Raw genomic sequence first — 25,774 nt, forward strand, 5'->3', positions numbered from 1 at the left:
AGGTCAGAAAGCAAAAACACTGTTGACATCGCAAACCTGGAGTAAAAGCAGTAAATACTGGAAATATTTGGCAGGTTGGAAAACCATCTGCAGAGAGAGAAGCAGAGTTAATGTTTCTGATTGATGAAATCAAGAAAAGGTTCAGTTTGACAAGTTTAATCTTTCCAAAGTTTTCAGTTTTTTGTATTTTATTCAGTGAGGTTGCCCGCCCAAAATGGGCAGGTGTCATCTGTATGGTGACATTGTATCTCAAGATGTAATTGGTTCTGACTGCAACTTTAATATGATGACCTGCATGAAAACATGAAGTGAATTTCTTTTGTCTCACTCTGGTGGTGAAGCAAAATGGATTTTTTAACATTCTGAAGTAATACATTCCATAAGTTGAAAGGAAGATTAGGATCCAACTTTCCCTCTTCCTTATTATTGATCTGTACATGAAGTATTGGCAATCGATTCCACTGTCTACTTGTTCATGAAGGGCAAATTCATTGTTGCATAATTTTCGGTGACATCCCTTCTAAAATAGTTGACAAATTGGCTGGAATTACATAATTAAGGTACAGGAACTGAAGAAGCTTAGACCTCATTTATAAAGCAACAAATTAGCTTCCAGCATCATTGCATGCCCACCCACAACTGACCAGGAGTTAGGATTGGGATCCCAAATCCTTGTTTTATGATTAGAGTTGCAAGGATAATTGCAGGCAAGTTAAAGTTTAGGTTTAGGTTTATTAATGTCACATGTTCCGAGGTACAGTCAAAAGCTTTGTTTTGCATGCTATCCAATCAAATCAGAAAATACTATACTAAAATACAATCAAGCCAAACTCAAGTATAATAGGTAGACCGTAGGAAAAGATTCACAACACAGATATAGTTCTCAGCATTACAGTATAACAGTTCCAGAGACAAAGTCCAATGTTTACAATGCGATAGAGGCAAATCGGACTGTACCCCAGCTTATGGAAAGACCATTCAGAAGCCTGATAATAGAGAGGGTGACGCTATTTCTGAGTCTGGTGGTGCACGGTTTCAAGATTCCGTATCTTCTACTGGATGGGAACGGGGAGAAGAAGGAACCAGATGGGAAAGGTATTTGATTATGTTGGCTGGTTTTCTGAGGTAGTGAGACATCAGATGGATTCAGTGGTGGGGAGTGTAGTCCATGTGATGGACTGGACTATTGTTCAAAAGTGAGAATGCAAGAGTACAGGGAAAGCATAGTCCTGTTAGGATGTAGGGCAAGGCTGGCAAGTTTAGGAAACCCTGATTCATGATAGATGTAGAGGCTCCAGTCAGGAAAAAGGAGGCACATGTCAGATTTAAGATGTTGGGATCAAGCATATCTCTCCACGATTATAAGAAAGGTTGCAGTGTACTTAAGATAGCAATCAGGAGGGCAAAAAGAGGACAAGGAATGAAACTGGCAGACAAGGTAAACAAAAATACCAGGGGATTCTACAGGATACTAAGAGTTAAAGGGTGGCTTGGGAAAGAATAGGTCCTTTTAAAGATCAGTGTGGCCATCTTTGTGTTGAACCACAAGCGATCGGGGAGATATTAAATTAAAACTTCTCACCCATTTTTACTGAGAGGAAGATCATGGAAGCTAAGGAATTGAGGCAGGGGAGCTGTGATGTCTTTGATCAGATCAAATTACTAAAAATAAGGTATTGGTGGTTTTAAGGTGCATTGAGATGGATAAATCCCCAGAGCCTGACGAAGTACGTCCTCTGGCTTTGTGGGAAGCTTGGGAGAAAATTGGGGAGGCTGTTGCACAGATATTTGCTTCAACGTTAGCACCAGCCATCCTGGATACCCTTCCCTCACCTGTATACAACTAACACTTGCCAGGCCTTGCCCCGCCTCTACCCCTCTATTCCAGCTCTCTTCTCCTCACTCCTATCAGTCTGAAGAAAGATCCTGAGCTGAAATGCTACCTGTCCATTTCCTCCTCTGATCTGCCTGCCCTGCTGAGTTCCTCTAACACTTTGTGTTTTGCTCAAGACTCCAACATCTGTAATTTTTGTATCGTCATAGAGTCTGTTTCCCAGGGTAGAGGAAACAAGAACTATAGGGCCTGGCTTTAAAGTTAGATGAAAGATTTATTTAGAACCTGAGGGGCAACATTTTCACACACGTTGGTTGGTGTATGGAATGATCTGCCGAAGGAAGTAGATGAGACAGGTAGAATAAATGAATAGAAGACGCTTGGACATACTTTAATAGGAAAGGTGTGGAGGGATTTGGGTCAAAAGCAGGCACATGGGACTAGCTTGGTGGTCATCATGGAGTGACTCTGCTGAAGGGACTTTTTCCATGCTGAATGACGCTATGACTCTATTAAGTTGTACAGTTCCAACTATCAAAATACATTTGAACAGATATATTGATAAGGGATGGAGATAGACACAAAAAGCTGGAGTAACAGCGGGACAGGCAGCATCTCTGGAGAGAAAGAATGGGTGACGTGTCGTGTTGAGATTCTTCTGGAGATATGGGCCAAATGTGGGGAAATGGGACTAGCCCAGAATGCCAACTTGGTCGGCATTAACAAAATCAGCCAAAAGGGCTGTTTCCATGCTGCATAGCTCCTTGACTCACTCTGTGCAGTGTTCTTGACACGGCTGCCAGATAAATTACCACATGATTTTTTAATACCACCAATTCACATTGGTACCCATTATTCAATTTGACCCTCTCTGCAAAATATGTCATGGAATTTATCTATTTCTTTACCACCTATAATCTTTTATTTTTCTAGGATTGTGAGATCATTGACACAATGGATCAAGACCTCACTGACTTTACAAAGTGTTTACAGATACTACTTCAGAAAACAACAGAACAAGGATTGAAGGTAATTTACAGACATCCAGTGTTTAGACATTTTGGCTTCGGGATTTTTCTGTTTTAACCAAAAACACTTCATTGTAAAAAAAAATAGCTTGGATTTTGTCACGTGGGGTTTTGGAGAGTATTCACCATAGATCATAGAGCGGAGCAAGACACTCCACTCGGCCTAAAATCCGTAGTACGTCATGGGACAGGCAGCGACTCTGGAGAGAAGGAATGGGTGACATTTCGGGTCGAGACCCATCTTCAGACTGAACTGAACTCTCGTCGGTGAGAGTGCTTGTGATTGTCTGAAGAGAGAGCTTGCAGGTCCCAGGTTGGTGACCGATTCTCCGGAGCTCCTGCAACAACAGCTTCGCCCGCTGGACTGGAGGGTGGCAGCTTCGTCCGCCCCGGGCCGCGGAGTATGAACCGGCCCGTTCGCAGAGCTCAGATTTGGCCGCGGGACTTACCATCACCCGGCAGGGGGCCCAACATCAAAAGCCTGGATCGCCTCAACGCAGAGGGAGAACAAGGAAGGAAGAGACAAGGACTTTAAGACATTTGCCTCCATCACAGTGAGGAGGTGCCTGGTAAACTCACTGTGGTGGATGTTAAACTGTGTTCATTTTGTGTTCTGTTATTTTATTCTCTGTTATGACTACAAGGTATTTAATTTTGTTCAAACTAACAAGTTTGAATGGCAATAAAGAATACTTTACTTTACTTTAGAAGGGTCTCTACCCGAAACGTCACCCATTCCTTCTATCCAGAGATGCTGCCTGACCCGCTGAGTTACTCCACCTTTTTGTGTCTATCTTCAATTTCAGAGTTAAGTAAAAAAACACAGAGTGCTGGAGGAACTCAGCGGGCTAGGCGGCATCTGTGAAGGGAATGGATTAAGAATTGTTTGGGGCCAAAGTTCTTCTTCAATGGGAAGGAACTGCAGATGCAGTTGTCTTTGCAAAACGCCAAATGATTCCGGGAATGCCGAGTCAAGTGAGAGAGAGATAGATAGATAGATAGATAGATAGATAGATAGATAGATAGATAGATAGATAGATAGATAGATAGATAGATAGATAGATAGATAGATAGATAGATAGATAGATAGATAGATAGATAGATAGATAGATAGATAGATAGATAGATAGATAGATAGATAGATAGATAGATAGATAGATAGATAGATAGATAGATAGATAGATAGATAGATAGAACTTCCCCACCCCCCCTTCCCCATCCTCCCCTCCCCACACCCCCACCTTTCCCCACACCCCCCTTCCCCACCCCCCTTCCCCACATCCCCGCCTTCCCCACAACCCCCCCTTCCCCACAACCCCCCTTCCCCCTCTCCCCCACACAACCTCCCCTGAGTGGTGGAATATTGCGTTGGGGAATGGGTTGCGTTGGGGGACCAGGCCTCCCGTGTCACTGGGACCCAACAGGTCCTACTTAGTATAGTACATAACTAAAACTCTGATCTTGTGTTCTTCCGGTTTGCGGGATTTTTCTATTTGCGCAATGTGCTGCGATTCTTCACCCCCTTTACTCACCATTCTCCTGTGCTGCGAGTGCATAAGTTTCGTACCGATCGATGGTATATTGTAAAAGTTATCGCGGTTTAAAAATTGTAAAAAACGCGTATGCGCAGAATGTTGTCAGTCGCCACCATGCAGATTGGTCTCCTCTCCTGTCAGACACCATCGCCACACTGATTGGCCACGTCAGCTGTCAATCGGCTGGAGGTCGGCATGGTGAAGGAGTGGCGCTACCGCCCGAGGAGCTGCGGCCACGCAGTACCTGGTAGAGACGTTGGTGCCGCGGGCCGAGCCCGGGCCTGGGCTGGAAACAAGGGCAAGCCTGGGTCCGGCATCAGTTCCTCAGGGGCCGCCCGGCTGCCACCATCCTGCAGCACAGCCTCTGCTTCCTGCTCTGCGGGCAGCTCTGGCTCAGCTGCCTGCAAACTTCACCCCGCCCCCAGCACAGTGAGCCCGGCTCCGTCGAGGCCCAGGTCCGCGAATGCTTTGGCCGCCTACAGCCAGGGCCGGGCCGAGTACGAGAATCAGGCCGCATTCCAGGCCCTGGCGCTGCTCTACGACCTGGATAGGTCTTGGGGCAGGGAATAGGAGTGAGGGGAGGAAGGTGAGGGAAATTGGGAGATGGGGGGGGGGGGGGGGGGGGCACCCCCAAGACACCGCGGGTCCCGGGTCGGGCCCTAACGCACCGCACCATTACACGGAGTGGGGGGGGAGAGAAGACGGAGGGAGGGAGAGGGGCGAGAGGGATGAGGGAGGGAGGGCGAGAGAGGGATGAGGGATGGGAGGGGGAGAGAGAGGGAAGGAGGGAGGGGGTAAAGAGAGGGAGGGAGGGAGAAAGCGAGTGAGGGAGTGGGGTAGAGGGGTGATGGAGTGCAGGGGGGTAGGGAGGGGGTAGAAGGGGTCCGGGGTGATGGGCAAGGTGGGATATGGGGGGGGGAGTAGAGGGAGAGGGGGACAGAGAGGGGTGGATTTGATGGGAGGGAACGGGTGAGTGGTGGAATATTGCGTTGGGGAACGGGTTGCGTTGGGGGACCAGGCCTCCCATGTGACAGGGAACCAACAGATCCCACTAAGTCTAGTATTCCTCTAAAACCTTTACTCTCCATGTATCTGTCCAAGTGTCTTTTAAATGCTGTTATAGTATCTGCCTCAACTACTTCCGCTTGCAGCTCGTTCCATATACCCATCGCATTCTGAGTGAAAAAGTTGCCCCTCAGGTTCATGTTAAATCTTGCCCCTCTCACCTTAAAAGTATGTCCCCTTCTTTTTGATTCCCGTACCCTGGGTAAAAGACTTGCATTCACCCTACCTATTCTCCCATGATATTCATCAATAAATGATTGAATACAATATCAACAGTGTTATCATTTGACACTAACTTGCCAATAACCTAGGCATTGATATCCAATTTGGATTTTGCCAAGTCCATACTTCTCCAGATCTCATTGCAGCCAATGAAACAAAAGGCTAAATTCTCAGGAGCCTGAACAATGATTACATTTTAAAAAAATGTCATTTTAGTTAACTTGGATTTTGCCAGATATGAGAGGTGACGAAGATAAATTAGGAAGTTAAATTAAGAATAACACAAAGTGCTTGAGTAATTCAGGGGGTCAGGCAGCATCTCTGGAGTTCATGGTTAGGTTGGTACCCAAAATGTCACCTGCCCATGTTCTCCAGCGATACAGAGATACTATCTGACCTGCAGAATTACTCCAGCACTTTATGTCCTTGAGTGTACTAACCAGCATCTGCAGTTCCTTGTTTCTACTCTATAAATTAAGAATAAACCTGAGGGATAACCTCATGTATCAAGTTACTGCAATAGTAGCACATTATTTCTATTCGTCAGAAGGACGGACACAAGGGGGTAGAAATATGGGATATATTTTTAAATTATCTGAGAGATACAGCATGGAACAGGCCCTTCAGCCCATGGAGTCCATGCTGACCAGCAATCACCCATTCACACAAGTTCCATGTTATCCCACTTTTTCATCCACTCCCTACACTTTTGGAGCAATTTTGCAGACAATTAACCTACAAACCCTTAGGCCTTGCTAGTCCTTAGTTGTTAGTCCTTGCTGTCTCCTCCCCTTCCTCAGCCCTCCTGCTGTATCCTCCCATCCCCCAGCCTTCGGGCTCCTCCTCCTTTTTCCTTTCTTCTTCCCGTCCTCCCACCCCCCCATCAGTCTGAAGAAGGGTTTCGGCCCGAAACGTTGCCTATTTCCTTCGCTCCATAGATGCTGCTGCACCCGCTGAGTTTCTCCAGCTTTTTTGTGTACCTTCGATTTTCCAGCATCTGCAGTTCCTTCTTAAACCTACAAACCCTCACCTCTTTAGGATATGGGAGGAATCCCGAACATTTGGAGGAAACCCACACAGTCACAGGAGGGATGTGCAAACTCCACACAAATAACATCTAGGTTCAGGATTGAACCCGGGTCTCTGGCGTTGTGAGATAACAGCTCTATCACCTGCACCACTGTACCACAGAGATAACATTAGAAAAAATTGTTCATAGATACATAGATACATAGAAAATAGGTGCAGGAGTAGGCCATTCGGCCCTTCGAGCCTGCACCGCCATTCAATATGATCATGGCTGATCATCCAACTCAGTATCCCGTACCTGCCTTCTCTCCATACCCCCTGATCCCTTTAGCCACAAGGGCCACATCTAACTCCCTCTTAAATATAGCCAATGAACTGGCCTCAACTACCCTCTGTGGCAGGGAGTTCCAGAGATTCACCACTCTCTGTGTGAAAAAGTTTCTTCTCATCTCGGTCCTAAAGGATTTCCCCCTTATCCTTAAGCTGTGACCCCTTGTCCTGGACTTCCCCAACATCGGGAACAATCTTCCTGCATCTAGCCTGTCCAACCCCATAAGAATTTTGTACGTTTCTATAAGATCCCCTCTCAATCTCCTAAATTCTAGCGAGTATAAGCCAAGTCTATCCAGTCTTTCTTCATATGAAAGTCCTGACATCCCAGGAATCAGTCTGGTGAACCTTCTCTGCACTCCCTCTATGGCTATAATGTCCTTCCTCAGATTTGGAGACCAAAACTGTACGCAATACTCCAGGTGTGGTCTCACCAAGACCCTGTACAGCTGCAGTAGAACCTCCCTGCTCCTATACTCAAATCCTTTTGCTATGAAAGCTAACATACCATTCGCTTTCTTCACTGCCTGCTGCACCTGCATGCCTACTTTCAATGACTGGTGTACCATGACACCCAGGTCTCGCTGCATCTCCCCTTTTCCTAATCGGCCACCATTTAGATAATAGTCTGCTTTCCTGTTTTTGCCACCAAAATGGATAACCTCACATTTATCCACATTATACTGCATCTGCCAAACATTTGCCCACTCACCCAGCCTATCCAAGTCACCTTGCAGCCTCCTAGCATCCTCCTCACAGCTAACACTGCCCCCCAGCTTAGTGTCATCCTCAAACTTGGAGATGTTGCCTTCAATTCCCTCATCTAGATCATTAATATAAATTGTAAATAGCTGGGGTCCCAGCACTGAGCCTTGCGGTACCCCACTAGTCACTGCCTGCCATTGTGAAAATCATCAGAATAATTTGTTAAAAAACAGCTCATAACTCTCTCAGATACTTGAGAAACTTACATGCAATATTTTATTCATTTATTCATTAGCCCAGGTCACAAAATATGGGGGGGGGGGGGGGGTGGGAATTGTCCCCCACCTCTCAAAACATGGCCGTCTCCCCAAGGATTTGACTTATGTTGACTAATGTATGTAGGAAAAAATGCAATAGACTGACTGAATTTTTTGAAATTCTCAGTAATTTGTGGAATTTATTTGTGTGTTAGTCGGGGATGTAGTACACAGTATATACTTTCAACCCTTTGTGCTTTGATTTCCTGGAGGTCTCCAGTTGTTGCTTTTGGTGCAGAGATCATGATGGTATTAGGTGAGATAGGCATAAAATCATGATGGTATTAGGTAAGATGGATTGCAAGAAGCTTTTCCCCAGACCAATTTCCCCGTAGATCAATAAAACAAGACCACTCGAATTTAAGTGATTTAAAGGGAACCTGAGGGACACATTTCACCCATAGAGTGGTGCGTTCCTGGAATACACTTCCTCAGAGAATGATGGAAGCAGAGTAACTAGCTGCGTTTCACACATATCTAGGTGAGCACTTGAATTGCCTAGCCATAAAAGGATGTTGGTCAAGCGCTGGATCAATATGGATTGGTGATCAATAGTCTGTATGCTGTATAACTCTGTAACTACGACTCTAAGTGAAGTAATGGGCAAAGGTAAAAAAAATAGAGAATAACATGATTTTCTTTTCCTCTGTGATCCAGTATCCACCAAAGCCATTCTCAGTTATCAGAATATCATCCTCCAACGTACTCAGAAAATGTTATTGATGTCCCACACAAGGTCCCACCAATGCCTTTATCAAGCTTAACTGACAGGCATCTTTTGTTCTTGGTATGTGGGAGAGTTTATCTTTGTTGACAATATCTTGTTTCTCTGATATGGTGCTAGTGAATTTTATTGTTAAATCTTGATTGAGTGTGAAACCATGGAACAGAATTACTTTTTGCAATAACACTCAAACAAGATGATTAACTAAAATAATTTACTCTGGGGCACTTGCGTTTAGAGAGAAATTGATAATCTGTTATTTGGAATATGCTGCATTGAAAGATAAGATCATTTGTTTTTATTTTTGGCTTACGCACTGCTGTAACGTGAAAACAATATTTTACTTACAGGAGAAGCTGCAGGATCCATTGTAAAGACTTTTTATATGAAGTAGTAATTCAGAAAGCTTCAAAAAATAATGTATGCCTCGTCTTTATATTACAAAATCTTGGAATGCTAGTTTGTTTGACAGTAAATGAAAATGCTCTAAATTCTAGGGAGATAGACTTCTCTGTATTATGTGAGAGCGGAAGCCCAGGATTTACATTTATGTGGAAAGCATGATATCCCAACTGAAGGTAGACACAAAATGCTGGAGTAACTCAGCGGGTGAGGCAACATCTCTGGAGAAAATAATGGGTGACTTTCGGGTCGGACTCACCCGCTGAGTTACTCCAGCATTTTGTGTCTACCTTCGATTTAAACCAGCATATGCAGTTATTTCTTACACATATCCCAATTGAACCTGTTACCGATAAACAAATTAAAATGTAAAAGTTCAGCTTGAAATGTTTGAAATGTTTATTAATACAAGGAAACACTGATCAGGTTGTTGGAAATCATTCCTCAATTTGTTGCAATGTTAAGTTCAAATTCAAGAATTGAATCTTTAAGGATGCTCTGATAGGAATGGTGAATGCTGCTTTTATTAAAGTATCCCAAAGCGTGTCGACAGAAAATTGCATAGGAGCTTTCATTCAAGCTATTGATGTGATAAATTAATATGCATAGAAAGATGGGTAGATAATGTCCAAACATGAATTTCTCTTGTGATCAAAACTGACCTCAAAGATGCGCTTGGTCACAACTGTAATCCCCATTAGGCAGTAATATGATTCCTTCGGCGTAGAAAGGATTAGTGACTGTTGAAATACTTGAGCAAATGATTGCAGCAGTACCTGTGGAATTCTGTAACAAAACAAATTGATTTATATTATTTCCTTTGGTGACAGTGACTATTTGTGGAACACAGGTCCATATCTAAGCAATGTTTTTCTTCTAATGCAATTAAGCCAACTGCATCCTAAAGTGATTAATTCCCAATGCCATATATTATGTAAGTGCTTTTATACCTGTAGAAATTGACCGGTGTAGGCATGAATATAAAAATAGCTGGTAAAATGAAGTACATTTACAGGAGTCAAATGGAAAATAAAATAGTAAGATTAAACGAGAACTTACCAGTTTGAAGTTTGATCTGTATTTTATGAGGAGTTACGATGAGGGATTACGTGGAGAACCCGCTCAGCGCGCATGCGCGGCATACTTCAAAGCAGCGGTGTGGAATCACAGATAGACACAGTTATTGAAATAAACATAGTAAAGAAAAGGAGACATCAGTTATCAGTTTGACCCATATTATTGAGGGTGGGAGCGGAGGGCACGTAATCCCTCTCGTAACTCCTCATAAAATACAGATCAAACTTCAAACTGGTAAGTTCTCGTTTAATCTTACTATTTTACTTCGGAGTCACGTGAGTGACTACGTGAAGATTTTAAAGCTCTGTGATTTCAAACCGTGTAACAGTTATTACTTCACTCACTGCCGAAGTCCTTGAGGGAGGAAGTGTGTTATCGTAATCAACCAATGAATCTGTTTGTAGAAAAACACAAAGGTATTTGTTAACAATAACAACAAGAATTAAACTGCTCCCCTGGGCTTAAATTAAATACTTGCAGTCTGTAAAATATTTTCTGCAAATAAAACAGGTTTTGCCAACGGCTTGTTATAAAAAGTTCTGAACGTTGTTTCCCTCGACCATCCTGCTGTAGCCAGGATGTGGTCTATCGGCACGTCTATTCTTTCGGCCGTTGATGTGGATGCTGCCCTTGTGGAGTGAGATGTGTACATGTTAGTGTCAATCCCGGCAGCTTTTAGTACCTGCTTGAGCCATCTCGAAATGGTTTGGCTTGTCACCCGACCATAAGGTTTTTTATGACTGACCCATAAGGCTTTTTCACTCCCTCGAATATTTTTGGTTGTAGGACAGTAGGTGGGTCATGGCACATAACCGTGGTTCTGGCAGGTAAGCCCGGAATTCCATGACTGGATTAGGTGTTCCTGGTCTGCTCTGTTTGATCAGTCCCTGGATAATGAAAGAGATCTGGTCTGGAGCTGTGATCATGTTGTCCAGTTGCAATAGGTGTAGTGACTGGACCCTCTGTGCAGATACAACTGCCATCAACATGAGTGTTTTGAGCGTAGATTGTTCCAGGTTGAGGGATCTGTGGTATGTCAGGACCACACTGACATCCCATATATGGGTGTACCTTGGTCTAGGGGGTTTAGAGTTGTAAATACCCTTCATTAGTTTGACCACCAGCAGGTGGGACCCCATGGCCTGTTGTCCTGGAGCTTGTTTTAAATAGACAGACAGGGCACTTCTAGCTGTGTTGATGGCACTGTAGCTGAGTCCTTCATCGTGGTGAAGTTGGTAACTGTAGCGGTTGAGTAGGTGGTCCCTGTATCCAAGCAGTACTTCTCCCACTTTTTGATGCTGGACAAGTACTGTTTTCTTGTGGATGTTCGGAGGGATGTCGTGGAGTAATGGGAACCATGGCTGTGTAGGCCAGTCGGGTACTATCAAAATACCTGAAGCAGAGTCCATTTGTATTTTGCGTAGTACACGGCTGATGATGCAGAAGGGAGGAAATGCATAGAAGAAGAAATGTCCCCAATCCAGCGCGAACGCATCTACCGCTGCTGCCTCAGGGTCTGGTTCCCAAGCGACATACATAGGTACCTGGTGATTTAGCTTTGATGCAAATAAGTCGATATCTGGCGTGCCATATTGCTTAATAATCTTTGCAAACACTTTGGGGTTTAACATCCATTCGGTGTTGTCATTAAATTTGCGTGACCCGGTGTCTGCCACTGTATTTAGCTTACCTGGCAGGTAAGTTGCTGATAGCCAAATATGTCTTTCGACACACCATTGCCAAATTGTGTTGACCAATTTGTTGCATGATATCGATTTTATGCCGCCCATATGGTTAATGTAGGCCACCACCGTAGTATTATCTATTTGTAACCGTACATGCAAGTGATGCATATTGGATGCATATGCTTTTAAACCATAAAAGGCACCCAACATCTCTAGATAGTTAATGCCCAGTGAAAGTAGTAATGATGACTCTAGGTTAGTCCATCTACCACCTGTGCTGGATATGGAGTTAGTCGCTCCCCAGCCTTGAGCACTGGCATCTGTTTGGATAACTAAAGTAGGGTTAATGATGATGATAGGGCTGAAACTATGTCAAACGTTTTCTGCCCACCACTGTAGTTCTGATATTGCTTCAGTGGGTAATTTCATGATACGATCATAATGACCTGCATGTCGTTTTTGTGCCTGTACCTTTGCTCTTTGTAAGTTTTGATAGTGCAAAGGTCCAAATTGTGTAGCCGGAAATGCTGCTACCATTTCCCCAATTACTCTTGCTACTTGTCGAATAGTTGGTCGCTCGTTGACCATTAAATTGTTGCATGATTGTGCCAATTCAGTTGTTTTGTCTTTTGGCAAAGTTACAGACATGTGGACTGAATTAATTGTGAAGCCCAAGTAGTCCATGGTTGTGGATGGCTTCAACTTAGATTTATCTGGATGTAAGACAAATCCCAGGGTTTCAAACAACTGTTTGGTAGCTGATACTGCTGATATAGCCAAATCCATGGTCTTGTCTACTATTAATATATCATCAAGATATGCCGTGACAATATGTTTTTGTCTTCTTAAAATTGCCAGGGCTTTTTAGTATCTTGGTGAATAATCTTGGGCTGATGTTAATACATTGGGTAACACTTTAAACTGCCATAGTTGCCCCATCCAGGTAAATTTCAGGTATCTGCGATGATCCTTGTGAATGGGTACTGAATAGTAAGCATCTTTGAGGTCAATGCTTGCCATGAAGTATCCTATGGAAATTAGTTGTTTGGCAGTAACAAGCGTTTCCATTTTGAAATGTACATACTTAACAAACATATTTAGTGAAGTTAAGTCAATGATGATGCGACATCCACCATCTCTTTTGGTTTTTGTGAATATATTTGATACAAATTCCAAGGGTTCATGTTTTGTTTTTTCGATGATACCCTTTGTGATTAGTGTCACCAGTTCAACTTGTCCCTCTCGTTTTTTATTTAACTGAGAGGGAAAAGACCCTCTGGGGTGAATGTTGAACTGGTGGCAATTTTTCTAGTATAAATTGTATTTTGTATACACTAATGCTATTGAGTATATACTTGTCACTCGTGATAGACTCCCATGCTCCCTTAAACAGGTGTAATCTCCCCCCTGTTAGTATTGAGCCCCTACTTTCTATATGCTGGTAGGAACCAGACCCACCTACCTCCATGGTTATGGGTATTTCTTCTGTCTCTTCCCAGACCAGCGAGTCTTGCGCGTTGTCTGACGTGGCGGTGATGTTGGGGGGTGGCGCATTTTCCATGGGGTCCGCTCTGGGCCTTGGTCTAAAAAAGACTTCCGATGATAAATGCGGACCCCGAGCTTTCACCAGTCCCATATGGTAGACGTCGACTGGTGGACGCGATGGGGTGCTGCCGCTTGGGTATTGTTGTTTTGGGTTTGCTCGTCCCGGGGCCTGCCCTCATGAGACCGAAATTTTTAGAGGCCTCTTCCATATCTTTTACTTTTTTCGTGAGGTCTTTGCCAAAGAGCAGTGTGTCTGGCTCAGTGGCTGGGGTTTTGCACAACCCCGCGAATTTTGGATTTAGGGCAGGTCTTATGATTTCTTTACGGAGGTTATTTATCTCGAACTGCGTGTTGTACAACAGTGCGAGAGTGTTTTGTTGGTTTGTGGTCATCTCAGTATTGTCCACAGAACGAGCAATGATGCGATGGCTGACGTCAGGAGCCTGAGGATCCGCTGCAGTATCAGCTCCTGGTTCCGAATATTTGTCCCGACGTGCCCCCAGATTTGGCTGTTGACAGCCGGCACTTTGAGGGACTCACAATTTTCTGGAGCTGTGTACATCTTTAAGGCCTCATTAACCACCTGCTCCTGTAGGGGCCTGTTGGAGAGGTGGTTGATGCTGGCCGCTAATTTAGGCTCTAATGGCCTTCCTGCACGTGGGGCTGCCACGTAGCGGTCCACCACACCCAGCAGCTCTTCCTGGTCCTGCACCCCTGGCATACTCACGACTTCTTCAGCCAGCGTCCCCTCTTCCTGACCAGCCCAGTCCTGATCACCAAAACTACCCTCGGGTAAGGAGGAAGCGATGGGCAGTGCACAAAGGCACTGTGGAGGGAGTGCCTGAACTCCCCCTGCGAGAGCGCCCCTCACGCAGCGCGTCTCGCTGGAGCACCTCCTCCAGGAGCCGCTCTATGCGGCTCATGCGGCTGTTTCTCCCCCGTGCGGGTGGAGAGACGTCCCCGTCCGACAATACAATACAATACAATACAAATTTATTGTCATTTAAGCCTCAGTGAGACTCAAACGAAAATTCGTTTCCACAGCCATACAAACAAAGACAATGTCCTACAGACATACACACAATTAAATTCACACAAACAACCATCACAGTGGACCTACTGTGATGGAAGGCAAAGTCTTTTCTCTCCCCTGCTCTCAATTTCTCTCCCGATGTCCAAGCCCCAGGCGGGTGATGATAAGTCCCACGGCCATTTTAGGCCGCGCGGTGCGATTTACGGCCCCGCACCCGGTCTGAAAGTACAAGGTTGGAGCCCCCGGTGGGCGATGGTGAGTCCCACGGCCATGAAGCCGCGCCAGGTGATGTACAGTCCCGGTCCGGGTCGTTCCAACCCCGCGACACGGGCTGGAGAAGTCGCGTTGCGGGAGCTCCGGGAAGCGGTCTCTCTCTCCCCCCGGACCCGCGAGCTCCCGATGTCCCGGTCCACCGGACCTGCGGCTGCGTTGCTGGAGCCTCCGAGCCCCAGGAGTCGAGTCGCAGCAGCAGCGAGTCACCACCGCTCCCCACGCTCCGAGGCCGGCCAGCCCCACGATGGTGAGTAGTCCGCAGCTCAGCAGCTCCGCAGTCTCCCGAGCCCCCGGGTCGTTCAGGCTGGAGGCCGCTCCACGGTGCTAGGCCCCAACGACAACGGGAACCCGACATGGAAAAGGTCGGGTCTCCCAGACAGGGAAGAGATTTTAATTAGTTTCCCCCCGCCCCCCACATATACACATTTAAAACTAGTATTAAAAAACACCAAACACTACATTTAACTAGACAAAAAATTTAAAAAAGACAGACAGGCTGTAGGGGCCGCTGCAACGGGTGAGTTGCGCCGCCCACTGGGAAGCCACAAGTCGGAAGCCACCGGCCGGACGCTTTTTCGGGTGGCTTTACATCCAGCCCGCTGCTCAGGCGCTAGTGGGACTGGGCTCGGCACGGTGTCGGGGATGGTGGAGCGCCCGGTAAGCGGTCCTGCCGCCTGTTGCTGCCCCCGACAGATGGAACGCTCCTCCGTTGGAGTCGAGCGGGGGACAGGTTTGTTCAAGAGCCTTTTTGTTCTCTGCCTGTAAAACAAAGCAGAAGGCTCTCCTGTGAAAGAAACACGACCTCAGGGTACCTACCTGATGGTCCGTCTTTCAATCTGTAGCGGGAGCGTGACTCCGAAGTAAAATCAGTGCTATGGCTACAGTTTCATTCATTTTGCATTGGATTGTACATTTCTGTTGAGTGGATTGAGCGAAAGTAATCAGTAGTTTATAGAGAAGAGAAGACGCTGTTGTATTTTACAGCCATCAGCATTTGTGAGATGTTTATTATCTGAGAACTACAAGGCTTACACTGTGGGGTAGGAGAAAAGGACTCTCAACACGAGTCATTGCCATAGCAGTAAAATTTCACGACTTTTGCAATATCTCATATATTAAAAGCACTTGTTATTTCTTTTCATATTTCTTTAAAATTATACATTTTAAATTAATTACCAATGAGTAGAAACTATACGTCATTGTCCCGAGGCAGATCTTTTTGTGCTGAGCTTGCTTGTCGATGACATTCTGCTGTATTTTAATAATCAGCATTTAACTTTTTACGCAAAAAGCTGGAGAAAAGGAATAGGTGACGTTTCTGGTCGCGACCCTTCTTCAGACTCTCAAACATCACCTATTCCTTTTTTCCCCAAAGATGATGGCTGACCCGCTGAGTTACTCCAGCTTTTTGTGTCAATCTTCGGTATAAACCAGCTTCTGCAGTTACTTCCTACACATTGAAGTTTTTACATTGTGTCCCTGCCCCCTATCACTGTTAGCTTAAGTGCCTCAAAACTGATGTAAATCTGATGAGTGTTTTGTCCGTAACATTTTGCATTTTGCGCATCATATTCACCACCCATCTGCAATCTTCACTGCTTCCTCAGGGCCATGGTCAATAAAGGTAGTACAGGTGCACAACCTTTTATCCGAAGATCCAAATAACGAAAACCTCCGAATAGCGGCCATTTTTTCGGTCCTTGAAGAAAGGTCCTTGAAAACGTTCACCGAGGGCGGCCCGCAGAGGTGACAGCGGAACCTCCGGTCGGTCCTCGAAGAAAGGGGAACTAAATCCCCATTCATAAAAGAGAAGATGAGGGTATATTGCGCGGGAGGGTTAATAATTGACAATATGCTGCTGCCTGCCCGCTGAGTTAAAACGTTCCCACGGTAGACTCACGATACACAGTGCAGATTGTCGCTCCCTTCAGTTTCACCCCACCTACGCCCCTCTGCTTCCCGGCCATGTGTGTGACCCCTTCCCTCCCCTCTCCAGCTCCCCGCCCATTGCACCGGCGCGGGGGCTTTGCACTGTCTTCACGTTGGCGATTTCAGCAGGACCGTGCCAGTCACCGGTGACGTCAGGACCACTGCAAGCACGGAGATCCCAGAGACCCACAGCCAGCAGCAGCCCAGCCCAGCCCCACTCCAACTACAGAGGAACCTGGGTTGCGGATGACGGGGCGCAGCTCGGGGCGTCGTAGGGGCCCATCAGGGAGCGGCCACTCAAAGCAACGCCGAGCGATGTAGGGCCCTGCCCCGGTCTTGATGTTGAAGCCCCCGGCGGGCGCTAGCAAGTCCGCGGCAATTTACAGCCGCGCCGGGAGTTGTAAGGCCCCCCTCCAGGTCACTCTCAACCCCGTAATTCGGGCGGGAGAAGTCGCCGTTGCCGGTGCCCCGCAAAGCAGTCTCCCACCGGGGACCCGCGAGCTCCCGGTGTCACCATCCACCGGTGTCGGGTCGCAGCAGCTCGCCCCTGCAGCTCTCCATGCTCCGAAGCTGGCTAGCTCCACGGAGGTAGGTCCGTAGGTCCACAGCTCCCACCGCCGCCCACCGACCCCCAGGCCCACTGCAAGCACGGAGATCCCAGAGACCCACAGCCAGCAGGAACTCCAGCCCAGCCCCGCTCCAACTCCAGAGGAACACGTAGGGGCAGAAGCTGATGGTGTGCAAGGTACGTCTTGTTCTTGGTGTGGCGGATGAGGGGGCGCAGCTCGGGCTGTGGGCAAACTGCCACTTGTCGCCGTAGCGGCCCATCGGGGAGCGGATTCCTCTGGAGTTGGAGGGGGAGCCGGGGGGTATTGTGCTGTTTGATCGCCCCCTGCTATCCCAGGGACAGGGAGACACAGCGGCTTTTTAGACTGGTGGGCAATCACTTCCAAAGTTCTGCCCACACAGTCAGTACACCTCTCCTACACTGCATTTCATACAAACATTTATTCTGCAAGAAAAAACGACATTGAAGACTCAAACTCGCGATCAAGTAACTGCCAGGATCAAGACGCAAACTCGCGACCTTGCGGATATGAGCCGAGCACTCTACCACTGAGCCAGCCATTAAAATCTACGCTAAAAAATTTCCATTCCGAAGACCGACAAATTCTGAATTACGAAAAGTGTCTGGTCCCAAGGCTTTCGGATAAAAGGTTGTGCACCTGTATAGATAATTTGCAGACATCTATCACACTGAGTTGCACTCACCACTCACCACATTCCCACTCTCCCCACCACCAGTTGAACTCAGCCTCCCACACTGTTCCATCGAAGCGTAATCGAATTGATGAAAATAATTTCAACTTGCAATTGGCATATTGCAGACATCTTAATATAGCAGTGATTGCAACAAAGAAATGGTGGACAAATTGAATAGGATTTTTGCGTCAGTCTTCTCAGCAGAAGACACCAACAACATGCCAGATTTTCCATGAGTCAAGAGGCAGAATTTAGTGAATATACTCATACTAAGGAGAAGGTTCTTGGGACACCTCCTGGTATGAAGGTGGATAAATCACCTGGACCAGATGGACGACACCCCAGGGTCCTGAAAGAGGTAGCGTTAGAGGTTGTGGTGACACTAGTAATGATCTTTCAAAAGTCAGTAGAGTCAGTAGTGGTCCCAGACGACTGTCAAATTGCAAATGTTAACCAATTGTCCAAGAAGGGAGCGAAGCGAAAGAGAGGAAACTTTGGGCAATTTAGCCTGATTTCAATGGCTGGTAAGATTTTAGAGTCCTAGAGTTATAGAGTGATACAGTGTGGAAACAGGCCCTTCGGCCCAACTTGCCCACACCGGCCAACATGCTGAATAATGAAAAGCTTCTATAGAGTGGATGTGGAAAGTCTAGGACTAGAGGGCACAGCCTCAAGAGTAAAAGGACATACCTTTAGAAAGGAGATGAGGATCAATTTCTTTAGCAATAAACGTTTCAAAGGTTTCAGAGATCTTTCAATGTCACATGTGCCAATTAAAGTACAGTGATATGCGAATTGCCGTACGAATATGTGGAATTCATTGTCACAGACGGCTGGTGAAGCCAAATCCTTCGGCATTTTTAAAGCGGAGATTGATAGGTTCTTGATTAAAAAGAGTGTCATGGGTTACAGGGAGAAGGCAGGAGAGTAGGAATGAGAAGGAATAATAGATCAGTCATGATGAAATGATGAAATCGTCTCGATGGGCCAGATGGCCTAATTCTGCTCCTATAACTTATGAACTTATGAACAATTTCAGATAATTAATCACATAACCAATTAATACTTGCTTGACACCCATATTTTATTTTTTATCTTGTCCCGTTACCATTCCATTTTCTCCTAGCATTATTATTCTTTTCATTAGAGTCATCGAGTACGGAAGCAGCCCTTTGGCCTAACTTGTCCATGCCAACCAAAATGTCCCATCAAAGCTAGTCCCATTTGCCTGTGTTTGGACCATATCCCTCAAAGCCTTTTCTATCCATGTACCTGTCCAAATGCCTTTTAAATGCTGTTATTGTACTTGTCTCATCTACATCCTTTGCAAGCTAGTTCCATTGTCCCACAACTCTCTGTATGAAACAGATGCCCCTCGTGTTCATATTAAATCTTTCCCATCTCACCTAATCTTCACTTGAGTTGTTGATTCTTCTACCCTGGGAATAAGACTCTGTGGATTCACCTTTCTGTCCTCGGTTTCCTCCATTGTCAGAGTGAGGCTAAACGCAAATTGGAGGAACAGCATCTCATATTTCACTTGGGCAGCTTACAGCCCAGTGGTATGAATATTGGTTTTGCTCACTTCAGGTAGTCCCAGCATTCCCTCTCTCTCTATCCCTCCCCCACCCAAGTCGCACTAACTACTCATTTTCACCCTACAAACCAAAGATCCTATTGCAAGCAAGATAGTCCACTCGACGAAAAAGACGTAGTACGGTCATGGGCAGATTCATGGGTAATTTTAGCCCACAATAATTTCACCTGTTTCTGTCTTCAAGGGACCTACATTTGTCTTGACTAATCTTTTTCTCTTAATATACCTAAGGAAGCTTTTACTATCCTTCTTTATATTCTTGGCCAGATTACCCTCGTACTTTTCACCCCTTTTTTTACCTTCTGTTGACCTTTGAAAGTTTCCTAATCCTCTGGCTTCCCACTACTCTTTCCTATATTATACATCTTTTCTTTTAGTTTTATTCCATCCCTACCTTCCCTTGTCAGCCATGGTTGCCTCTTACTCCCCTCAGAATCTTTCTTCCTCTTTGGAATGAAATGATCCTGTATTTTCTGGATTCTGCCCAGAAATTCCTACCATTGCTGTTCTACCGTCATTCCTGCTAGGATCCTTTTCCAGTCGACCTTGGCCAGCTCCTCTCTCATCTCTTCATAGTTCCCTTTGTTCAACTGCAACACTGACACTTGTGAATTAACCTTCTCTCTCTCAAATTGCAGATTTAAACTTATCATATTATGGTCACTACCTCCTAGCGGTTCCTTTACCTTGAGTTTCCTTATTAAATCTGGTTCATTAGACAACACTAAATCCAGAGGTACACAAAAATGCTGGAGAAACCTAGCGGGTGCAGCGGCATCTATGGAGCGAAGGAAATAAGCAACGTTTCGGGCCGAAACCCTTCTTCAGACTGATGGGGGGTGGCGGGGAGAAGAAAGGAAAAAGGAGGAGGAGGAGCCCGAGGGCTGAGGGATGGGAGGAGACAGCCCGAGGGCTGAGGAAGGGGAGGAGACAGCAAGGGCTAACAAAATTGGGAGAATTCAATGTTCATTCCTGCTTAGCTGCTGCACCCGCTGAGTTTCGTCTGCATCCTGCGGGCATGAACATTGAATTCTCCCAATTTTGTTAACCCTTGCTGTATCCTCCCCTTCCTCAGCCCTCGGGCTGTCTCCTCACATCCCTCAGCCCTCGGGCTCCTCCTCCTTTTTCCTTTCTTCTTCCTTTCGCTACCTCCAACGTGATCCCACCACTTGCCACATCATCTCATCTCCTCCCCTGTCTGCTTTCCACAGAGACCACTCCCTCCGGAACTCCCTGGTCAATTAGTCCCTTCCCACGTGAACCACCCCCTCTCAGGGCACTTTCCCTTGCAACCGCAAGAAATGCTACATTTGTCGCTTTACCTCCCCCCTTGACTCCATTCAAGGACCCAAGCATTCTTTCCAGGTGCGGCAGAGGTTCACGTGCACCTCCTCTAACCTCATCTATTGAATCCGCTGCTCTAGATGTCAGCTGCTCTACATCGGTGAGACCAAACGTAGGCTTGGCAATCGCTTCGCTGAACATCTCCGCTCAGTTCGCAATGACCAACCTGATCTCCCGGTGGCTCAGCACTTCAACTCCCCCTCCTATTCCGAATCCGACCTTTCTGTCCTGGGCCTCCATGGCCAGAGTGAGGACCACCGTAAATTGGAGGAGCAGCACTTCATATTTCGCTTGGGAAGTTTGCACCCCAGCCGTATGAACATTGACTTCTCTAATTTCAGGTAGTCCCTACTTTCTCCTCCCCTTCTCAGCTCTCCCTCAGCCCACTGGCTCCGCCTCTTCATTTCACCTTCCCGCCCCCCCACCCTCACATCAGTCTGAAGAAGGGTTTCGACCCGAAACGTTGCCTATTTCCTTCGCTCCATAGATGCTGCCTCACCCGCTGAGTTTCTCCAGCATTTTGGTCTACCTACAAACTCCCTTATTGGGGTCCAGAACCATCTGTTTTTCCCAGTCGACCTGCATTTTCATCATCAAATCATCAAAGACTTTATTGTCATTCAAAAATACAACAACAAATTCAAGTCTGAACAAATTTTGTTGCATCTGACTCACCGTGCAACATAAAATAACAAAGGGATAAAATAGATAAAAAGATAAAATAGATAAAAAGATAAAATAGATAATAGTGGCGGCACATTATATGGAATTCAAGAGTCTGATGGCTCGGGGGAAGAAGCTGTTGCAAAACCTGGCCGTTCTGCTCCTTATACTGCGATACCTTTTGCCCGAGGGCAGCAGAGTGAACAGTCCATGATGGAGATGTGTGGGGTCTTTTATAAAGCTGTTGGCCTTGGACAAGCAACGTTTGCACGCAATGTCCCCGATTGAAGGAAGAGAAGACCCGATGATTTTTTCAGCCGTCCTCACCACTCTCTGCACGGACTTCCATGGAGGCTTTGCAGTCCCCAAACCAGACAGAGATGCAGCTGGTCAAAATGCTCTCTATGGTGCCCCTGTAGAAAGTGGTGAGGACGGGATGGGAGAAGTGAGCTCTTCTCATCCGGCGCAGAAAGTGCAAACGCTACTGCGCTCTCTTAACTAGTGATGCGATGTTTTGTGACCAGGTCAGACTGGTTGTGATCTGCACCCCCAGGAACTTAGTGCTACTGACCAACTCCACATCGATGTCATTAATGTGTAGTGGTGTGTGACTGTGCCGGTTTTTCCTGAAGTCAACGATGACCTCCTTTGTTTTGTCAACATTCAGGATCAGATTGTTCGTGTTGCACCAGTCCACCAGTCGTTTCACCTCCTCCCTGTAAGCCAGTTCATTGTCGTCCCGGATAAGGCCCACCACTGTTGTGTCATCTGCGTACTTCATGATGTGGTTTGTACTAAACCTGGCACAACAGTCGTGGGTCATCAGGGTAAACAGCAGTGGACTCACGACGCAGCCCTGAGGGGAGCCGGTGCTCAGAGAGATGATGTTGGAGGTGTTGTTTCCAAACCGCACTGACTGGGGTCTGTCAGTGAGGAAGTCCAGTAGCCAGTTACACAACGGGTTGCTGAGGCCCAATTAACCCAATTTGCTTACCAAATGCTGAGGGATGATTATATTGAATGCTGAACTGAAGTCCGCGAACAGCATTCGCACATGTGTGTTGTTCTCCACTAGATGTGCCAGGCTCAGGTGGAGTATGGAGGATATAGTGTCCTCTGTGGAGCGGTTTGGCCTGTAAGCAAACTGGGACTGGTCAAGTGTGGAGGGGAGTCTGGGGGTAATATGGTCCCTGACCAGCCTCTCGAAGCACTTCATCATTATGGGAGTGAGTGCTATTGAAATCTCCCATAACCACAGTGGCATTACCTTTGTTACTTGCCAATTTTAACTTCTGCTGCAACTTGCACCCTCTATCCAGGATACTGTTTGGGGGCCAGTAGATAACTCCCAATAGTGTCCTCTTACCTTTACATTTCCTCAATTTTATCCACAGTGACTCCACATCGTCAGTCCGTATGTCACCCCACGCAAGGGACCAAATTTCATCCCTCACCAACAGAGCTACCGCACCTCCTCTGCCCACCTGCCTGTACTTTCTATAGGACGTATAACCCTGAATATTCAGCCCCCAGTCCCGATCCTCCTGCAGCCATGTCTCTGTAATCCCCACAATGTCATAACTACCAATCTCTAACTGAGCCTCAAGCTCATCCACTTTACTTTTTATACTTTGTGCATTCATATATAATACTTTTAATCCATTACTCACCTCACCTTTCACATAGATTCCTATTTCACTTGGCCATACTCTCCTATCCCTTCGTGAGGTTTCTGCCCCGTTAATTCTGGTGTCTTTATTAACTTTTTCCTATACTCTCTTTCCCTTTAACTCCATCCTTATATTTCCAATTTGTCCCCTCCCCCCCACTATTTAGTTTAAATCCACCCGTGTCACAGTGGCAAACCTGCCTGCCAGAAAGCTGGTCCCCCGCCTGTTAAGGTGCAACCCATCCCTTTTGTACAATTCACTCTTACCCCAAAACAGATCCCAGTGGTCTAAGAATCTAAATACCTGCCCCCTTCACCAGCTCCCCAGCCACACATTCAGATCCCCTATATCTCTGTTCCTGCCCTCACCAACACGAGGAACAGGAAGCAAATTGGAGATAACCACCCTAGAGGTCCTGCTTTTCAGCCTTCTTCCGACCTCTCTAAATTCACCCTGCAGCATCTCTTTCCTCTTCTCTTTCCTCTTCTTCAAGGCATCATTTGTGCCGACATGCACTACCACTTCCGGCTGCTCACCTTCACCCTGGAGATTCTCTGCAATCAGTCCGTGATGCCCTGGATCTGCAGTTCCTTCTTACACAATTCACCATGTCTGTCCCTTATGATTTTATAAACATCTATAACATCACCCTTCAGCCTCCAGTGCTCCAAAGAATAAATTCCTAGCCTGCCCAACCTCTCCCTTAGCTCAGGCCCTCATGTTCTGGCAACATTCTTGGAAATCTTCTTTTCCCTTTTTCCAACTTAATGGTGTCTTTTCGAAAGCAGGTTGACCACAAAGAAACACAATAACCCATGTGCAACCTTCGTCTTTTTACAATTATAACGTAACATCCCAACTTCTATACTGAATGCCTGACTAAAGAAGGCTAACTGGTGCCTAATAACCTATAACGTCACGTTGTACTATATTCTTAGCCAGGGTTCTGTAAAGGGCCTGTCCCACTTACGTGTCCTTGGCATGCAAATTCCGCGACCTCGTGGTCGCGTTGAGGTGCACTGGCATCGTATATGGCCGCGCGGGGCCGGTCCCACTGAGCAGCGTGGAGGGGTATGTAGTTGTGCGTGACATCGCGCGGGGCTCCGAAATTTTAGTGAACTCCGACTTTTGTAGTAAACAAAATCTTCGCGCGCCAACGGCCTGTTGCGGAACTGACGGCCAAAGTGGGACAGGCCCAAGACCCTGGCGCGATGCAACGTCTCACCTTCAACAGCAGCAAAAGCAGGCAAACGATCGCCAAACTCGGCCTGGGGCTCACGGCCGTTGTGGTCCGGATCCGCCCCCACTTCTACTCCCAGAGCGGGGCCAAGAAAATTGAAGATAGACACAAAATGCAGGAGTAACTCAGCAGGACCGGCAGCATCTCTGGAGAGAAGCATTGGGTGACGTTTCGGGTCAAGACCCTTCTTTTCAGACTGAAGAAGAGTCTCAACACGAAACGTCACCCATTCCTTCTCTCCAGAGTTGCTGCCGGTCCCGCTGAGTTACTCCATCTTCAAATGACGTCAAGCGCTCCAGAAGGCGTACGCATGTAATCGCGCCCGACCTTCGCGGGACCGTCGCGGCTCAACGCGATCACGAAGTCGTGTAATTTCCATGCCAAGGTCATGTAAGTCGGACAGGCCCTTAATGCTGTAAAGTCCCAGTCCCACGTACCTATACATTCCATGAGCTCATGCGCCTTACCTGGCAGGCCTCTAGAATGGTTAAAAATGCAATTGTCTTTCCTCGCTCTCTGCCATGCTCCTGCCTATCCTGTCTACTGAACTTGTTGTCATTGACTGCTGTACTGAATTCCAACCTTCCAATTGTTTCACCACTGCTTTGGATCCCATCATCATGCTAATCCAGTTTAAACCCTCCCTCGTGGCACTAGTTAACCTGCCCACCAGGATATTGGTCGTCTTTCAGTTCAGGTGCAACACATCCCTCTTGTACAAGTCGGGTCTGCTCCAGAAGAGAACCTAATGGTCCAAAAATTTGAATCCCCCCCATGCACCAACTACTCGGCCACGCTTTCATCTCTCCTGTCCTCCTATTTCTATTCTCACGGCTACATGGTACTGGAAGTAACCCAGAGGTTATTACCCTTGAAATCCTGCTTTTTAATCTTTGTCTGTCTTTACTTTGCAAGACCTCATCCCATTCCTAGCAATGTTATTTATGCCAATGTGCACAACGACTTCTGGCTGCTTACATTCCCCCTTAAAAAATTTCTTGCGGCCTCTTCGAGACATCATTGGTCCTGGCACCGGGGAGGCAGCATCTATAGAAAAATAAACTTTGACTAACTTTTGTGTCTAAGATCGTTCATCGAAATTGGGAAAGCGAATGAACAAGGTAGCAAATATAGTGGGAGAGCGATGGGTAGAACAAGGGAATATCTCATAGTGTGTGCATCCAGGTTTTCTAATGACACAAAACTGGGTGGCAGTGTGGATTGCGAGTCGGGTGCATAATAGTTTGGGGGGGATATTGACAGG

General features: G+C 46.5%; 1 protein-coding gene across 2 annotated transcripts in view; it reads left to right on the top strand.

Moving 5' to 3' along the window:
• tpk1 (thiamin pyrophosphokinase 1) overlaps positions 1-25,774 on the top strand; it is a 354,474-nt gene that overhangs the window by 142,745 nt on the left and 185,955 nt on the right. For both annotated transcript variants that reach the window (XM_033050403.1, XM_033050412.1), the window contains exon 6: positions 2,768-2,863. In XM_033050403.1, coding sequence (XP_032906294.1) covers positions 2,768-2,863 — 96 coding nt within the window. The remainder of the gene's footprint in view (positions 1-2,767; positions 2,864-25,774) is intronic.

Source organism: Amblyraja radiata, chromosome 2 (genome assembly GCF_010909765.2).
Source record: "Amblyraja radiata isolate CabotCenter1 chromosome 2, sAmbRad1.1.pri, whole genome shotgun sequence".
Classification (NCBI taxonomy): Eukaryota; Metazoa; Chordata; class Chondrichthyes; order Rajiformes; family Rajidae; genus Amblyraja; species Amblyraja radiata.